Below are 20,355 nucleotides of genomic sequence, written 5' to 3'. Positions count from 1 at the left end.
CTCTTTAATTATAATATTATATAAATTTAATAAATAAGATAATATTAATAATAAGAAATCTAATAAAGAATTATTATTAAAAATCTTAATAGAGACTTCTTAAAAGAAGTTCTTAGAAGAATTAAGAGAAATCTTTATTATTAATATTTTTGAGTTATTATAGTAAATAAAAAATACTTATAATTATAATAATATCGCTTAAAAAATTATTTAATTAAAGATATCTAAATAGAGAAAGCTATTATTTAAAATAATTAAGAATAATCTTAAATTAGAATTAGATAATTATTATCTTTATAATAATAGATTATATATTAATAATAGATTATATATATTAAATATTCTCGAATTATAAATTAAAATTATTAGAGATATTTATAACTCTTTATCTAAAGATTATATTAATAAATTAAATAGATATTACTATTAATTAAGAATAATAAATTTTATTACTTATTATATTAAAAGCTATTATATTTATAAGAGATTTAAAACTTATAGAGAAAATAAATAAGATCTTCTTAAATCTCTTTTTATTCTCGAATAATATTAATAAGATATTTTTATTAACTTTAATATATTATTATCTATCTATCTTAGATATAAACGCTTTTATTAATATATTATAATAGTTATAAATAAACTTAATAAAAAAAAGAAATTTATTTTTTTAAATTTATTAAAAGTAAAGATAATAATTTAGATCTTTATTAAATTTATATAATAAGAGAAAGAATATTTATTTATTATTATTTTAAATTAAGATATTTAGTTTACGATATATTTCTAAAAAAGACTATATAAAAGAATTAAAATTAAACTTAAACTCTCTATTACGTTTTACTTTAAAACTAATAAATAAATAAAAAATATTAACGCTATTCTAAAGTAATATTTTAGAATTTATATTAATTATAATTAAAATAATTAAATAAATTTATTATTAATAATAAAATTCGAAATTAACTTCGATAAGAATATCTTATTAAATATATTATTATTTTTTCTTATTAAAAAATATATTCCTCGCTCGAGAATAGAATTTTTTATTTTTTAAAATTAATTTACTAATTAAAGAGCGAAGAGAGATATTAAATTAGCTAATAAATTTATTAAAAAAATAAATATTATAAAAAATTATTTAAAAAGTTAGCTTAAATAATTATAAGCTTTATAAAAAAAGTAAGTTAATTATTATTAGCTTTTAATATTAAAATTAAAAATTAAAAATATAATTATACTTAATAGAAGAAATATTAAAATTATATATTCTAATAAATTACTAAATTATAAAAATTTTAAATTATTTAAAATTATTAAAACTTTAAATAATTTCGCTTATAAGTTAAAATTCTCTATTTTTATAAATAATATTCACTTTATCTTTTATTTATAATTACTATATCTTAATAATAACGACTTATTATTAAAATAGATTAAGTTTCTACTATCTTCTATTAATATTAATAAAAAAAAAATTTATAATATTAAAGAAATAGTTTAATCTAAATTAAATAAATAAAAAAATAATTTCTTAATTAATAAGAGAGAATATCTAATATATAAAATTAGATATAAAGATCTAGAGATTAAGAAAAATTTATTCTAATAATTATTTACGAATATAGCAAAATATTTAAATCTAATAGTAGATTTTTATTATTATTACCTCGAGATTATTAGCTCTTATTTATTATTTAAAAAACTTTCGAAATAATCTTCTTTATTAGCGCTATTAATTTATAATAATTATATTAACTTATAGAAAAATCTTAAATCTATTATAAAATATTAAATTAATATATTTAAGAATATTACTTTATATATATCTAGATATACTTTTTATAAGATTAATATCTATTATATAATAATTATTACTAAAGCTTTAAATTAAAAAAGAGAATAATATTATAATTTTAATAATTCTATTTATATTATAATCTAATTAAGCTTAGCGTACTAAGGCCTTTCAATCTTTCTATCTTATTATAAAATCTATATTTATAATAATTCTATATAGATAGTATTCTCTTTATACTATAATATAGAGTTACTATATATACTATTAAGTCTCTAATAGTAAATATTATTAAATCTAAAGAAATATCTTATTATATTAGAATATTATAATTTAATATATATCGAACGACTAATAGATAAGAAAGTAAAGATATTTACTAAATAGTATATTAAGATAAAACTCGAAGATGTAAGTAAACCGCGTAGTAAATATACTATTATTTCTCGCTCTAATCTAGAGAAATATAGGCGATAGGCTGAACTTACTAGGTCTATAAATAATAAACTATATAAATATATTAAATCTATAAATAATCTAATTATAAGAATATAGTAGATATAGTTAAGAATGTAGTAGCTCTATAAATATAATCGAAATTAGTATAAATATCGATAAATCCTCGAATATTATATTTTTAAACGAATTAAAACTATTCGATATCTTTAGAAAGATCTCATTTTTTTATATTCGTAAATTAATTTCTTAGACTTATATTATTAAATAATTATCTTATATTAAGCTTATTAACTAGGCTTCTCGTATTATTATATATCTAAACGACTTTCGAAGTTATAGTACGTTATCTATAGATCTTACTATTATTAGAACTAATATAGATGTAATATTAATATAGATATATTAAATAAGATAACTAAGATATCGAACTATATAGGTGAAAAAGAAGGTATAATATAATAGAGAATGTCTCCGCTAAGGCCCGCTAGCTATAGGGCTGAGTAGTATATTAAGAGTACGCTCGTAATACTACTTCTCTTCTTCGTTAAATTATATTTCATAATTAATAAGTGGAAAGATAGAAAAATGGGTATATATATACGCTTAACGCCTGAAAAATAATAAAAGTAGTAAAGAAATAACCGTATCCGGGAACCCTAGTATCGTACCTTTCTCCGTTAGAGGTATTAGAAACGATAGCAGCTTTTTATATTTACGCTATAGCGACGTCGCTAGCCGAGGTATATACGTATATAGAGAGTCTAGCCGAGAGCAAATCGGTGTGATATAGCGAAAACCATACCTATAGACGCAGGGGTAAATAATAATAATTTCCGAATTCGTATTTAAGCGGATAAGATATCTGTGAAATAATACGACGTAATTAATTAAGGGCTCTTAAATTAAATCGAGTTATAGGCGCTAAAAACTCTAATTTAATATTAAGTAACTTTAATATAGTCTTCTCTATAGTATATTATTTAGCTAATATCGATTATATTTCGTAATAGCGATAACGTAGTCTATATATATACTAATATGACTTCGAAAGGTCTTTAGAGTTATATTAGTAACGAAGGCCTACGCGAAAGACTATATATAAGGTAATTTCTAATTAAAATAAGTCTAAGAAATCGATTCTCGGTTTTAGAAAAAATAAGGCTATTATAAAGATATCGGACGATCTTAATTTAATTAAAAATAAGGTATTCGAGATAGTTTCGATTCAAGAACGCTATCGCTATTAAAGGCCCCTCGCTCTAGTTTCTTTATAGATAAGACTCTTCGAGATATCGCTTATAAAAGTCGTTTATTAGGTTCTAGCAATTTTCGAATTTATCGCTATTCGCATTATATTAATTAGAGTTATTATCGAGACCTTTCCACTTAACTTTATACTTAAGACGACTATAGATTAATTTAAAGTTAAGTATTTCTTTAATAATCTATTCGATTCGATTATTAATAGTAATATACTTCGGTGGAGAGTTTATCTACTCTAATAAGAGGTTATTTACCGCGAGACTTAAGAGATTGAGGTAAAAGATGTCGTGAATTTTTATAGTTGGCGGAAGTTTTAGATAATATAAGATTCTTATAAGGCCTATAATCTCGAATAAATCGAGTCTCTTATAGTTTAGTTTACGGAAAGGGCGATTAAAGATAATATTCTTACTATTTAGAAAGATCTTATCATTTATTTAAAAAGTAATCTTTTATCGATACTTATTAACTTATATAACTATAGCCTTCTAAGCGCGGTTTATATTACTTCGAATATACTTAAGAACTTATTTTATATAATTCGTGATATCCTTTGTTTGAGTAGTATCGAGACGCTTATATATGATCTCGTAGTCGATAATATTCGAGCTAAAAGTTATTCGAGAATAGAATTTCTTATTTGTGAGGAAAGATAAGATATTAGTAGTCGATAAGATAGTATTATTATTAGCGAACTCGATAATAGATAGCTATTTTACTTAGTCGTTCTATATATAATTATAGTATATTTAAAGATAACGCTTTATATTCTAATTCGCTCGTTTAATCTATTCGTCGATCTTAGGGTGAAAGGCTATTAATAGCTTAACTATAATATCTAGTCTCTTATAAAAAGACTTTCATATAATAGCTATAAATTAAGAGCCTCGATTCGATATTATTAAGGTCGGTAGATTATATAGATAAAATACTTTCTTAAGTAGTAAGTTAACTATCTTCTTAGCGATAGTATCTTTATTAATATCGAAATAGGCTACGTAGTAACGTTTCTTAATAAGTTAATCGATCGCTATCTAAATAGCGTTATAGTTATTGAATATAAGTAAGCCTATAACGAAGTTAATCGATATATCTTACTATCGTTTCTATGAAATTAATAGAGACTATAGTAAGTTATACTCTCGATCGCGGAGAGTCTTAGCCCTCTAATAGATATAGTAATTCTTAATGTAGATAGTTACGGTAGCTCTTATATCTCGTTAATAGTATTCTCTTTTAAGTAGTTTATAGATATATGCTATCTCGGGATAGTTGTAGAATAATTAATCGTATATCTCTCGGATAATATCGATATATATATTATTAAATATTTATAAACGATTCTTATAATAAAGTATCTCGTCTTATACGAAGTATTTACTAAGAGTAATCTCTCGAAACTTATTCTTATTTTCGGCGATAGCCTTACGAATTTCTATATAATATTCGTCTTTCTTATTAGCCTCTACTACTTTATAATAGATAGAGTTATCGATTATATATATATCGATATATTCGCTATCTAATTTCAATCGATTAGAGATAAGAATTATCTAATACTATTAGCGTAATCGTTTATCTTCAAAATCGATTAATTTATACCCAGCTATTCGTATAAGTATATTAGCCTTAACGTTCTAAGGTCTAGATCAATAAATAATCTTTATATTAAATTCTAATAATATATTTAAATATCGAGCCTAGCGTTAACTAAGATTTCTTCCCTTAGTAAAATATATTAGTTTTTTATAATCGATAAAGATTCTAATAAGAACGTTTATATATTTTAATTTAGGGCGTTAGTATTCTAGATAGCGAATAATTATTAGTAGTTTCTTATCGTAGATCTAGTAATTATACTCGGTTGAGGTTAGATTTTTACTATAGAAGACTATCGAGTAAAGTACTCCCTTATCGTTATATTAAAAAAGAATATCTTTATTAACGTAGTCGAAAGAGTTAGTCTCTAGAACGATATTTTTTATTCTATCGAAATAATATAGAACTAAAGCTTTAGTAATGACGACTTTAAGGAAGTAAAAGACCTCTTAATATACTGGGGACTAATTAAATATAGCCTTCTTTATCGTAAGTTTTATTATAGATTTAACTATTTTAGAGAAGTCTCTAATAAATCGTCGATAAAAATTATAAAATTCGATAAAGGTCTATATCTCTTTAAGATTAATAGATATAGTTTACTCGATAATAGTCTAAATCTTAGTAAAGTTTATTTGTAACCCGTCTATAGATATTAGTAGACTTAGAAACTTAGTTTTCTAAATATGAAATTCGCACTTAAGAATATTTATCTAAAGGTCGGTGTTTTTTAATTTCTAGAGGATTTATCTAACGTGTTGAATGTGTTTCTTTTTTATCTTATTATAAATAAGTATATTATCGAGATAGACCTAATAGAAGTCGTTTAGATATTCGAATAGAATATTATTTATATATTATTAATATATGGCCGAGCCGTTAATTAGATTAAAGGGGAGGATCTGATACTTATATACTTTAAGGGAGATAATAAAAGTAGTAAAATCCTCGCTATCGAAATATATACGTAGTTTATTAAACGCGGCTATAATATCTAATCGAGTAAGATATTTATATCTTTAAATTCTTATTAAAACCTTATCTATTAGTAGGATTAAATATCGATTTCTTTTTATAATAGCGTTTAGCTTTCGATAGTTCATATAAAAACGTAACCCTTTATTCGACTTTTCCGCGAATAGAATAAGTGAGGCGAATAGTATATAGCTTAGTATTATAAATCCCTTCTTTAGATATTTATTTAGATACTTCTTTATCTATTTTAGTTTATATTCTAATATTAAATAGATTCTACTTTTCGAAAGTTTCGTTTTATTAAAGCTATCGTTAAATTCGAGCTTATAGTTATAAGAATGATGTAAGAGAAGTATATTCGCCTTAGTTCTATCGAAAATATCGAGATAGTCGTAATACTTCGTAGATAGCTTACGTTTTATCTTCTTAGAACTAATCTCGTCGGCGCTATTAATCTAAATGAAGCAGTTAGAACTATAATATCTCTTATATTTCTTTTCTAAGTCGTAGAAATACGATTTATTAATCGATATACGAGTTTCGCGAGGTATTTGGATAGAGGAAGGCGTATATAATATAGGCGATGTGTTATAGATCTTATTTATTATTAATATAAATAGCTTATTATCTTTTTCACGGGCTAGTTAATAGTAAGCCGCTATATTAATCTCAGCGATATTAATAAACTTAGACTTCTTACTATTCTCATTCTTATTTAATAAGAAGATATTCGAATTAATCTCGTTATCGTAGATAAGTAAGGGAGAGCTTTATTATTTTAGTATAATAGATAAGAGAATAAATAGTATAAGTAATCGAAGCTTCGAAGTTAATAGAAAGAAGAGATCGTTTATTATTAATATTTAATTATTATTATAATTATATCGATCGAATAGAAAGAGTATCTTATTTTATAATATGTTAAGGATTACCTCGTATTTGTTTATTTATAGTTTTTTAACTATTATATCGTATTTTAATAATATAATTAATATTAAATATATTTCTTCTCGATAGTCTTTTACTATTATTATAGAAAGTAAATAGTATATAATTAATCGTTTTGCGATCTGGTCATTATAACCCCTTAATAATTTAGATCGTAATAGTAAGAGTGATTTTAGATATAAGGCCTTATATATCGCTGAGATTAAGAACTTATTTATAACTATATAAGTATCGATATATTTACTATTTATAAGAGAGTTCTAAAGTAAATACTTCCTTTCTTATAAAGATAGCGTAACTTATATATGAAAAGGACGACGTACTAGGGCGTTATTAAGAGTATCTACTAGATATACTTTATAAGTATCTCTTATCGTAACTTTGAAAGAGGCTATTCGTTTCCCGAATCCGAAGAAGAATTATCGCTACCCGTAGTATCGACGTTATCGATTTCAAATTCTTTATCTATTTTTATCGCGTGGAGTCGTATCTCCTCGAAGACCTTTTTGTTGGTCTCGATTTAAGTAGTTATTATATAGTCCTTTCGATAGTAGTCTTTCTTATTATAATTATAGTATATTAATTCCCTCGATTTTAAATTAATTATAATATTTAGAGGCGTAGTAATTATACTTAAACTAAACTCGGTAATGAATATAAGGCGTATATTAATCGCGGGTGCTATCGTCGATATTCGTATTATAGTTAACTTAATAGTAGTCTTTATAAATTTAAAATTCTTATAATTAATACGTTATAAGTTATCTAGCTTTCGAAGATATTCTTTTATAGTCTTTAAGATAGTAAAACCTCTTATAATCTATTATATCTTCTTTAATTTCTTTCTTAGTTTCTTAAAAAGATAGTTTTTTAGTATAAGAGTTTCGTTATAATTAAGAATAGTATCTAGTCGAATAAAGTCTAAATAGAAGTCGATAAAGGGTTAAGTCTCTTATTATAGAGTATATATATTATATAATATATTACTACGTCGATCTAAGTTCTTATAGATATCGACTAACTCGTTTATAATCTTAGTAAAAGATTAATATAAGTTAGTAAAGTTTCGAAGTCTTCTATATATCGTATATTATATAGTCTTATCGCCGAGTTATAAGACTATATAGACTATCTTAGAGTTCTTAATAAGATAATAATCGCTATTAATCTTAAATTTCTATTTTATTCTAAAGAATTAGTCGTTCTAGATAAGATCGTTATCGTCGATAAATAGAGGTGGATCTAAGATCTTAACTAATTTCTCTTTTAAACGTCTAGGCGTACGTTCCTTCTTAATCGATAATAGTTATAAGTCTTTTATTAACTATATCTTAAGGCTATTAACTTTCCGCTATAGAAAAGTTATATTCTTCTAAAAGTCTTAGACTAGTTAATTTATCTTCTCGGTTATTCTATAGATCTAGTATAAATCGTTTATAACTAGATTCTTTTCTATTACGGCGGCGTAATATCGAGTAATAATCTTTCGAAAATCGTCTCGCTTCTAACGAATTTTATTTAATATAGTTATAAATTCGTCGGGTTAATACTTAGTCTAATGTTGTAGTTATAGACTATTAGCGATATTCTAAAGTATATTTATCGAGTCTATCTCGTTAGAGGTATTATCTAATAGAACTAACACTCGTCGAAATTTAATTTACTCTAATAGAGTCTTAATTTAATCTATTCTTTTAATATTAGACTTCGCTATAGAAAAGAAGAAAGAAAGATTTAAAATAAAGTGGAGAGGAGTTTAAATACTTCGAAAGAATGGGTGCTGAGAATATCAGATATACTAGAGAATAATAAAGCCTCTTTAAGGCGTATCGAAATTATTCGATATTGAGAATAAAAAATTTCACTATAAAGTCTAAGATAAGATTGTTTCTTTACGGAGGTTTAATATACTTATTTCTTAATCGTTTAAGGCGTTAAGAAGACTATAAGTATTTTAAATAGTAGCCTTTCGAGTACACTTACTTCGCTTAGAGAGTCTCTTATCTTATAGAGAAGTTGTATGTGAGGAAGTTTCGGAGAATAGTATCTTTAATTAACTATAACTCGGTTGTTTTTTATCTAATTAAGATCTCGTTAAAACTTTAGACATTATAGTGTATAAAGTTACAAGTAGTGCTATTAATGTATGTTTTGAATGTAGAAATAAAATATTAACTATTTCTTTCGATTCGCTAGCCGTATAAATGGTCTAATATCTTCTTTATCCCTCGACTACTATTTGCCAAGGCCGTTTCGCTATTTCTTTTAGACTCTTTAAAATCGATTTATCTATTTAGTAGGCTTATCTAGAAATATAATAACTTAACTTAATTTCTTGCTAAAGCCTTTGCTAGCGCGTTTCTTTAAATTTATCCGCTAATATAAATGAAATAAGTGAGTTAATCTTAATTATAGTATTAGAATCGATATAGATATAATATTAATATAGGTATGTTGAATAAGATAATTAAGGTATCGAACTATATAGATAAGAAGAAGGTATGATATAGTAGAGAATACCTCCGTTAAGGCCCGCTAGCCATAGAACTAAGAAGTATATTAAGAATACGCTCGTAATAACTATCGTCGTTAATAGCCTTAATCGATATCGACTATATAGCGTTCTATAGAGAAACTTATATCGAAATTATCTAATATTAATTTAGAGTTTTAGCGCTTACGGCTCGGTTTAATTCGAAAGATATTAATTAATTAAATTATATTATTTTATCGATTTCTTCTCTACTATATTAGATGATTATTATATAGTAAATTCTTTTTCGATTATTATTCATTTAATTCTTTATAAATTCTTATTAAATTAAGAGCCTCTTAACGCTATAATAAAGTGCTATCAACGACGCGCTAGCGAAATCTCCGGGACGCGATATTATTATCGCTATTATCGTCGAAGAAAAGTACTAATTTAATCTAATATAGTATATAATAAAAGTCTTTATTTTTATAGATTTCAGCGAGCGATAATTCTTTCGAAGGACTATAAATATTTAGAGATATAAGGCAAGTAATAAGCCTATATCTTCGATCTATCAGCTATAAGAGCTATGGCTATTTAAGAGAGAGAAGTACTATTACGAGCGTATCCTTAACACATTACTCAGCCCTCAGCCCTATGGCTAGCGAGCCTTAACGAAGATATTCTCTATTATATTATATCTTCTTTTCACATATATAGTTCGATAGTCTTATTATTCTATTCTATCTTATCTATATAATATATCTCTATACTAATTCTAATAATATATATTAAAAAGCTTTATATTCTTCTTCTATTCTCTATTTCTTATAATATTCTTATTAATATAAGTATATATAATATTATATTACTATTATTATTATATATATAATAATATTATAATTATATACCTCGTATATATATAGTAATATCGCTATTATATACTTTATATATATATATTTTATATATATAATATTAATATCGCTACTATATAAAGCATTAATATTTAAGATATTTAAGATATTTAAGATATTTACTAAGAAATTAAGAGTTTTAAAGCTCTAATTCTAATATTTAAGACTTTCGATAGTAATCTTCGTAACGAATTAATAATTAGCTATATATATAAATTTAAGATTTTCTAATTTAATTCTATCTTATTCTTTTATATATATTAATTAGCTATTATAATAGAATATATAGAGATCTATATCGAAAGTTCTATACTCGCTAAGACTCTTATGCTTAAACTTCAAATAACGCTTTATCTAAAGAGCTATCTAGATAATACATCTAAAGTTCTTCGAAATCGCATTTAATTCTAGTTAGATTTTAAGGTTTAATACCCCTATTAAGTCAAAAGAAGTATCTAAAATCTCATTTATACGCTATAAGAAGATATTTCTAGACTTCCCCTCTATAAGGCCGCTTTCCGAAAGTAGAGTTAGGGCTGTACTAGTGCGGGTATAGAACTTTCGATATAGACCTCTATAATAATAGATTATTTAAATAAATAATACTAGTAGCTATGATAGTGATGGCTATCTATATCGGATTTATCGGATTTAAGAGCGTGCAAATAGGGGTAACGTGCAAATGGGGGTGGAAACGAGTTAGGTGTACTCAAGGCGGTTTTTGATATTGGGCCACTAAGCTACTTTCGTTCAGGTGTGCGACGCTATCCAGAAAAGGATAAGTGGCCCAATATTAAAAACCGGCTTGAGTATCTAACCGAAGTAATTCCGGTATATCGCGAGTCGCGTCACCCCCAAATTCGACACCCAAGTGCAACCACATTCAACTCCTTAGACCTCAATCATCCTGCAATCTTCTCGTGGTGTAGAGAGCTTCAGTACTCTTGGGTCACATCTGTGTGGACACGTCTGTCAATCAAATCGAATATGGAGGACTTGTCAGACCCTCCCACGGACATCAACCCGTACGAAGTCCTTGAGATCGAGAACACTGCCACGTCCGGCGATGTCAAGTCCGCATACAAGAAGCTAGCTTTACGATATCATCCAGGTATGCTCAGATAGCATGGCATAACGTCCAACGCTTACGAGCTCTCAGACAAAGCGCATCCCGATGCCAAAGACACTGCCCACGCCAAGTTCCAAGAAATTGCCTTCGCATACGCCATTCTCTCGGACGAGCGACGGCGCAAACGCTACGATACTACGGGAAATACCTCAGAGTCTCTTGATCTCGAAGACGACGACTTCAATTGGACTGATTTCTTCCGGGCACAGTGGGCGGATACTGTTACGTCGACTACCATAGGCAGCTTCAAAGATAGATACCAGGGCTCAGATGAAGAGAAACGTGATGTTCTGGTCTCTTATACCCAAGCTCAGGGCAAGCTCAACTCTGTATTCAGTCAAGTCATGCTCAGCAACCCTCTCCATGACGAAGATCGATTCCGTGAATACATAGATCACGCGATTGAGGATGGCGAGGTCGAGGCATACGACGCGTACGCCAAAGAAACCCAGAAGCAAAGAGATCAACGACAGGCAAGAGCAAAGAGAGATGGGAAGGAGGCCGAAGATTATGCGAAGAAGTTGGGAAAGTACGATCAAATCTTCGGTGATGGTGCTGGCAAATCGAACAAGAAGGGGTCGAAACAGGATGAAGGCCCAGATCTTACGGAGCTGATACAGCAGAGACAGAGAAGCAGAGCAGACACATTCCTCGATGATCTTGAAGCCAAGTACGTGGAACCAAAGAGGAGTAGTGCCAAGCGCCAGAATGGAAAGAAGAGAAAGCTCGAGGAACCTCCCGAAGAGCTTTTCCAGAGAAGCCAACAGAAGAAACAGAAGGCAGCGCAACCTGAAGACTATGATGAGAACGAAGAGGAGATAGACCTGGAAAACGCTACTCCGGTATCTGAGGACGAGGATGAAGAAGAAGTGCAGCCGGCCAAGACAAGGAAGAGGGTTGTGAGAGGGGGAAAGGGAAGGAAGAAGGGTATTGGTCAAAAGAAATAGCACGAAAGCCGGATGGTGGCTGGAGAGAAGTCTGAGAATCTAACCATTGGATAAGCAATCGTCAGGATGACCTTTGCACCCTAAGACAGTACACGCGTCATGAGTATCGACCATGGAGTACCTTTCGATTCTTACTACAACCGGGCGTTCTCAGCTCGTGTCGCATAAGGAGAAGGAGAATTCGCGGCATTCGTGGAGTTTGTAGTCATCCAGAGCATGGTCTTGAAGCGATTTACAGCATCAATAAAGCATGAAGTTCAATTCGGGTAAAGAAAGGAGTCAATCAGCACATAGACCAATCAAATCCACGGACCCTTCCCCATACTAGATGATGAGTCTCTGAGCGTGACTACCAATCAATGCTGGACCATCAGAGGAATAGCTATCTTTCCAATCGATGCCATTCTTCACGGTCTGGAAGATAAAATTGAGTATTGAGTGAAGGCTCCCCCCAACATTTTTGTTGCCTGTGAGGGTGCCTGCCGGAGCTGATTGCTAAAGCCTCAGCCTTACCGTATCGAAACTTTGCTCTAGTGTGGAATTCTTTAGCGTAATTCCACTTCTACTCAAATCGCAATACAAAGCGCGTCTTCATTCTCCTCTAATCTAAGCTCCAAGTCTCTCTCCCCAACTCATTACTTTTTACGAACTACACTATGCGCCTTTAAGCGGGGTGCTAGACCTTTCTACTGCTGGACATATTGCGCTCTGCCTGCGCGTTCATCGTGTGACTGGACACTTCGTCTCTCGTCTCTCATGTTTTAACACTTGTATTCCGTATCTCCACTAATCCCACCCCTTTGAAGGCACACACAACCATCGCCGATATAATCAGCAACGATGTCTTTCTCAGGATTTGGACAGAATAGCAACCAGCCGCAGCAGAGCGCCGGCTTTGGTGGGTTTGGCTCAAACAATAATACTACAGGCACAGGTAGGTCATGTCTCAGTCTCCCCTTCATGGCGCCGAAGCTGGTCCACGGGCTTCCATCGGCGCCCACTGGTACCATCACAACGCCCCGGGAATATCACCGTCTGACTCCCCCATCTTATGGCATCTAGGCTTCGGTCAACCACAGAACAGCGGCTTCGGTACTGGCAGTGGCTCAACACTCTTCGGCAGCAGCACAAATACTGGCGGTGGCTTTGGATCAGGTACGTGCATGGTTCAAGCTGTCTCGGATCGACCTTCGAATGCTAGTACATTCGCGGTGATTCTTGAAGTGGAACTTGGAAAGGGCAGCACTTCTTCTGGGCATCTTTGCAGTCGCTGTGATCGCCATCTTTATGATAGGATCCAACATCTGCGCAGACCTTGTATGATTGAAGAAGATGTCACGCCACTTGTCTTCCGGCTCCTTTGATCCACGCGAAAACTTCCATCCATTGCTAAGCTCTTCCCGAACACCGGGCTAACGGGAAATCTGTTACAGGTACAGGAAGCTTTGGAGTTGCCACGACTAACACCACTCCGTTTGGACAAAATCGCCCAGCCTTTGGCGCTTCAACTACTACAGGCGGAACTGGCCTTTTCGGCAGTGGTACAGCTACCGCAGGACCTACTAGTGGATTCGGAGGATTTGGCAGCACTACCAACAACAACAATACTTCTAGTGGAGGCTTGTTCGGATCGACTCAGAAGCCAGCCTTTGGAGGTGGGAACACCGGAGGGGGCTTGTTCGGCACTGGCAACGCAGGGGGAGGGTTTGGTTCGACCAACAACCAGCAGCAAACCGGTGCATTTGGAGCCCCTATTAGCTCGGCTCTTGGCACGAACAATGCTGAATGTCAGGGTACCGGCAGCACGCCGTTCTCGGCGTACACTGAGAAGGAGGGTACGGGCAACACGAACAATCACTTCCAAAGCGTCAGCTTTATGCAGCCATATAAGAATTTCTCTTTCGAGGTTAGTGCCTTCATCCTAGTGTGCGAGACCTAAGACTGACCATTCGCAGGAGCTGCGTCTAGCGGATTACAACCAAGGAAGACGCTTCGGTAATGCCAGCGGCCAGCCTGCAGCATTCGGACAGACCAACTTCGGAGGGTTTGGACAACCACAGAATACGACAGGTGGCTTTGGCCAACCAGCAAACAACACAGGAGGCGGGCTTTTTGGTCAACCCCCTACGGCATCATCCTCTCCTTTCGGCAGTACTCAGCCAGCTCAATCTGGTTTTGGCACCGGCACTGGTGGCGGCCTCTTTGGTTCAAAACCTGGAACCAATGGCAGCCTCTTTGGACAAAGCAACGCTGCTTCGACGTCCCAGCAAAGTGGTGGCATTTTTGGTACTACCGGAGGAACAAATGCCGGCTTCGGCTCAGGAGCTGGCACTGGGTCCGGATTTGGTGGTGGAGGCGGTATATTTGGTGGCAACAATGAACAACAGCAACAACAGTCGAAACCATTCTCATTTGGTGGGACAACTGCCACGACTGGAGGAGGTTTTGGGACTGGCAGCAGTGGGTTCGGCACCAATAACAATACTACAACCAACACCAACGGTGGTATATTCGGCAATGCTGGCCAGACCAACACTCCTTTTGGGCAAACTCAGCAGCAGCCCGCTCAACAAAACCCATTCGGCGGCTTTGGGACTCAAAATCAAAACCAGAGCAATAGCCAACCACCTTTCGGAGGCTTTGGTACCCAGCAGCAACAAGAGCAAAAGCCAGGCGGTATATTCGGCGGCCAAACTGCAAATAACACAGGGGGGGGTGGCCTGTTTGGGAACCTGAACCAGAACAATCAACCACAGGGCTCTTCAGGAGGTCTTTTTGGAACTAACAACAACAACCAGTCGTCCGGAAGTTCGCTCTTCGCGCCCAAGCCAGCTGCGACAGGTGGTAGCCTTTTCGGGACGACCAACACAGGCAATTCAAACCAGGGCGGTGGCCTCTTCCCGGGTTTTGGCAACAACAATAACAATGCCAACCAGAACCAGCAAAACCAAGCCGGCGGCCTGTTCGGTAACAACAACAATCAACAGCAAAAGCCCGGAAGTCTGTTTAGCGGCTCTACAGGAAGCACAGGCAGTGGCTTGTTTAGCAACCTGAACAACAACAACCAACAGCCCACGGGTGGCAGCTTGTTCGGCTCGAACAATCAACAGCAGCAACAGCAAGGTGGAAGCCTCTTCGGCAACACCAATAATAACCAGGGTTCAAGCCTTTTTGGCAGTTCACAGCAACAACAGCAGCAGCCAAACGCACTAGCGCCGCCGCCGGTCTTCAATGCATCTTTGATTGATCCTAACAACGCATATGGTAGTCCTTCGATATTTTCAGGTCTGCCACCGCCGCCAGTGGCGGTAGGCCCTATTGCTACTCCGATCAATATCAAGCAGAAGACGAAGAAGAATGCTGTCTTGCCACACTACAAGATGGCTCCAAATGCAGCCTCACGGCTCGTCACTCCCCAAAAGCGCGGATTCGGCTTTTCTTATTCGACCTACGGGACCCCTGGTAGCGCCACAAGCAATGCAAGCACGCCTGGCGGCCTCGGCAGCAGTTTGATGTTTGGTAGCGTTGGCCGAGGTCTCGGCAAGAGCTTGTCCACTAGCAACCTTCGTCGAAACTTGGACAGTGACTCAGAGAGCATTCTCACGCCGGGTGCTTTTTCTGCTGGAAGCTCCCGGTATGGCGGCGCAGGAAGCTTGAAGAGACTGACTATCGATCGTAGCTTACGCACGCCAGATCTTTTTGGTGACAAAGGTGCCCTTCCGGCTTTGCCAAGTCCAGAAAAGAGCGATCAGTCGAAGCAGCCCGGCATTTTGAAGAAGAAAGTCAGCTTCGATGCGAGCACTGTTGGTGGCAACGGAGAGAACCCGAACGGTGTTCAGGTCAATGGTGCCATCGCTGTCAATGGAGTAGATATGACAAGCTCGGCTACCCCCAGCGCCGAAGAGCAAGGCTTCCTCCGGACACCCTCACGAGGACAAGGTAGACTTGCTGGGGCAAAGTCAAATGGCGTCGTACAACAGCCTGAGATGGAACAGGTGAGAGGCAATGAGCTTGCCGTTGTCCATGAAGACGAGTCTTCAGAGCCTTCGAGCACGTCCAACGCACGAGCGCCTTTCCAAATGCCCCAAGACGATGAGCAACCAGGAGCTTATTGGATGAAACCATCGGAAAACGAATTACAAAAATTGCCCAAAGACCAACGAAAGCAAATCAGAAATTTCAGTGTTGGACGTAATGGCTGTGGCCGTGTAGAATTCAATACGCCTGTCGATCTCTCTTTCACAGACCTGAAGGAAATCTACGGCAATATTGTTCTCGTTGAGCTTCGTTCACTTACCGTTTATCCTGACCAAACCAAGAAGCCGGCACTAGGGAAGGGGCTGAATGTGCCATCTACCATTTATCTGGCAAACTCTTGGCCCAGACAGAAGGATAGGAGGACTTTACTACCCGAGAAGAGTGGCCCACGTTTCAACAGGCATGTCGATCGTCTTCGCAAGGTTGGTGGCACAGAGTTCGTGAGATACGAAAAAGACACTGGAATTTGGGTATTCAGAGTGCCGCATTTTACAAAATACGGTTTTGACTACGAGGATGACGACGCTAGCGAAGGAGAGAGCCTCCAAACAAGCATGCTAAGCGAACTTCCAGGTACTCCAACGCCAGTGTCACGGGCAATGAGGAATGATCGTACACCAACAGCAACCACTTCCACACAACGCTCTTTGACGTCCGCCAATGAGTCCTCCGGTATCAGCTCAAGTCCGGAAGATACTTTCGAGTTCCGGAAAAAGAAGATCTTGCCAGGTGCATTTGAGGACCAGGAGGAAATCTCTGACAACGAACACGATGGGATGGAACAAGTTCGCAACGACGAGTCTTTTTTAGATGAGCGCTTGGCCGCCTCGCCTTCTGATAGTGGCGAAGACGAGCCAAGCGAGTTACGACGTGTGAACGGTGGTATTGAAGATCGATCACTTGTGGTTCGTGACGAGGAACAGGATATGGAGATAGAGATGGCTGGAGCGTTTCCCTCACCCGATCTTGATGAAGCACCGCCCAAATCATTTCTCCAGCTAGGCTACGGTACGCCAGGGAAAGCAACGTTCAACGTTGGCGGTGACTGGGCCGAAGAACTACAACGCACTATCAGCCCAAGGAAACAGGACCGACAAGCTCTTCGTGAGACGCAGGTGCACTTGTTGAAGGATCGTGATGTGGATGAGGAAAAGACACCAAATGCGAAAAGGAGCGGGAAAGTCACAGGATCCAAATTGGCAACATCCATTGATTTGATGAATTCTCTATTCGGGCAGGAGCAAGCGCGGAGGGATGGGCGGAATGCCAAGCAAGCCACGAAGGGAAAAGTTGTCAAGGTCTGAACTCCTTCTCCAACTTGTTACCATCCACGTGGCCGTTTCTTCCGGCATGATATCCAAGAGGGTACCGATTGATTATGGATGGCTTCATATTTTTCAATGTATGTAGCAATGAATGGAAAGAATTTAAAGCTGAATTTTTGTTGCATTTAGTGGCCTTATTCGAAGAGGTCGAACATCAATGACGACGCTATGAGCAACATGACACCGGAACAACAACAAATGGAAAGAGAGTGGCGCGACTCTTATAAGCCAGCTTGGGGCCCTGGGGAGACATTACTCTACGCGATACCTGGCAAAGTCGGTAGCTCCAGCAACAAATCTGCACAAACAGACCCAATCTTGCAAAAGCTGAAGGGATCCATTGTGTCTGAAGGGAGGGACATTCGATTTGCGAAATTTGCGAAGACTCCTAATGTAAGCGCGTCTTGTTTTAGAGTCAACACAATCCATGCTGATCAAACGCTTAGCTCGTTCCAACAATTCTCGCACAGCAACAAGCTCGCACCAAGTTCTCCCTTGAACGCGGAGTACCGATGGCGAAGCTTCAACAGACCCCGTTCAAAAACATTGCGTCACTCGTCCAGCCACCTTCGCAGTATGAGCAATCTGTTTGGGAGCTCGCGTCCATTCTGTTTGATGATCAGAACTCAGAAGCCTATGGTGTGCCCGCAGCTTATAAAGCCACCTACGACCATCGCATCCGCAAAGACCGCCTGATCCATTTCTGGAAGCGACAATGCCAGGAAACGGCGATGAAGGCTGTCAGTGCAGCACCAAATGCCGAAGAGCGCGCCATCGCTCACCTCTCAGCAAACAACGTCGTGGAAGCTTGTGACGCGCTCGTGCAAGGAAGGGACTTTAGGCTGGCGACTCTGGTTGCCCAAATTGGCGGTGATCAAATCATGCGCGATGATGTGACTGCTCAGATTGCGAAGTGGAGGGAGCTGAACGTACTGTCCGAGATCACCGAGCCCATACGAGCCTTGTACTCGTTGCTTGCTGGTGACACCTGTGTCTGCGAGGGAAAGAAGGGCCCGACTGAGGATAGAGCAAAGACTTTTGTTATCAGTGAACGTTTCAACCTGGACTGGAAGCGTGCATTTGGGTTGAGACTGTTTTACGCCATCCTTGCTGAAGATACTATCGAAGCTGCCGTCGTAAAATTCGAGCACGACCTCCAATCCGACGAGGGCAAAAAGCCGGTCCCTCGCTTCGTTGAAGAAGAAACAGGCGCTCCGTGGGACGACCCCAAGACTGCCCAACGCGAGGACGTCCTGTGGGGTCTGCTCAAAATCTACGCCGCCTCCAAATCTGCGCTTCCTACCAGCTCTCTCGCAGGGATTTTGGCTCCCGAAAACATCACTGGCAACCCTGTTGACGCTCGCCTTTCCTTCCAGCTGTACCACGCCATCAACGCGCGCTTCCCTGCGATCGCTGACCCGTCGAAAGCCGACTATCTCGCCCAGACTTTTGCTGCTCAGCTAGACTCAGCTGGGGAATGGTACTGGGCTCTTTTCTCTCTCCTCCACCTCTCCTCCTACCGTCAACGCCACTTAGCAATACAGTCCCTCCTCATTCAACACGCTGAAGCCATTCCAAGTGACAGCAAGAGTGAGCTCTTCGAAACCCTAACAGAATTGTGCAAGATACCGGTCGCATGGATATGGGAGGCCAAAGCGTTGTATGCCCGGAGTGTCCTGCAAGATCATGTCCAAGAGGTCGATCTCCTGGTCAAGGCACAGGATTGGAAAGAGGCTCACGAGGTATTTCGAAAAGAAGTGGGCCCATCGACTGTGGTGGAGCAAGACTGGGACACGTTGCAAGGTGTGCTCGGCAGCTTCATGGACTGCAAAGAGCAGATTGCGGAATGGGGAATGGGTGGCCAGGTCTATGATGATTATCTGAGCTTGATGAAAGGGGTCGAGGGGCATGAAAAGGAAGAGCTGCTCCAAAGGCTTCTAGGCGCGCTGCCAATGATGATGCGGGGTGGAAAGCGGGACTTGAAGGAGACGGTTGCCGTGCAGGAGATCAGCGGATTCGTGGGCAAAGAGGTTCTGGCTATGAAAGAGAAGGTCAGTCGATCTACATTTCTGCTACAGTTAGACAACGCTGACGTGTTGGTGCCAGGGTATGGAAGGTGCCAGAGTCCTGCAGCTACCACTCACCGAGGACGCGTACTTGAAGCACACGATGGATCTAAGCTTGCAATACTACAAGGCTGTAATGACGGGTGGAAAATGAGCATGATGGACAAAGCGATCACTTGGTCGAGCAGGAGCGCTCGCTTCCAAGACGGAGGCTATTCAATTCTATCCAGCACTCTGGGGCAGCTATCTGGCTGTTTGCGTTTATTTCGGCGGTTGCAATGGCGCAGCGACTGGATAGCTGAGCGTATCAGTTCTCAGCATAGCAAAGCGTTCAGTAGATAGTGTTTAAAGGCTCATTACATCCAAAATCATGGTCCTCATGCAGCTTCTCGCCTGCGCCATAAAGATTGCCACAAAA

At 36.4% G+C, this 20,355-nt stretch overlaps 2 protein-coding genes across 2 annotated transcripts; both read left to right on the top strand.

Annotated features, from left to right (window-relative positions):
• Positions 1 to 11,419: 11,419 nt before the first annotated feature.
• Positions 11,420 to 12,508, top strand: HO133_004689 (uncharacterized protein; the record flags this gene model as incomplete). Its single annotated transcript, XM_037295605.1, has 2 exons — positions 11,420 to 11,543; positions 11,592 to 12,508. The coding sequence occupies 2 exons, from the start codon at positions 11,420 to 11,422 to the stop codon at positions 12,506 to 12,508; spliced, it is 1,041 nt and encodes a 346-aa protein (XP_037157606.1).
• A 941-nt stretch (positions 12,509 to 13,449) lies between these two features.
• On the top strand, positions 13,450 to 20,091 carry HO133_004688 (uncharacterized protein; the record flags this gene model as incomplete). Its single annotated transcript, XM_037295604.1, has 6 exons — positions 13,450 to 13,663; positions 13,942 to 14,414; positions 14,464 to 17,844; positions 18,001 to 18,264; positions 18,318 to 19,922; positions 19,978 to 20,091. The coding sequence occupies 6 exons, from the start codon at positions 13,450 to 13,452 to the stop codon at positions 20,089 to 20,091; spliced, it is 6,051 nt and encodes a 2,016-aa protein (XP_037157605.1).
• Positions 20,092 to 20,355: the final 264 nt, after the last annotated feature.

This window comes from Letharia lupina, assembly GCF_014066315.1.
Source record: "Letharia lupina isolate WasteWater1 chromosome Unknown contig_2, whole genome shotgun sequence".
NCBI classification, from domain to species: domain Eukaryota; kingdom Fungi; phylum Ascomycota; class Lecanoromycetes; order Lecanorales; family Parmeliaceae; genus Letharia; species Letharia lupina.
The sequence above is the reverse complement of the archived record's forward strand: the minus strand, read 5'-3'. Positions and strand labels throughout refer to the sequence as shown.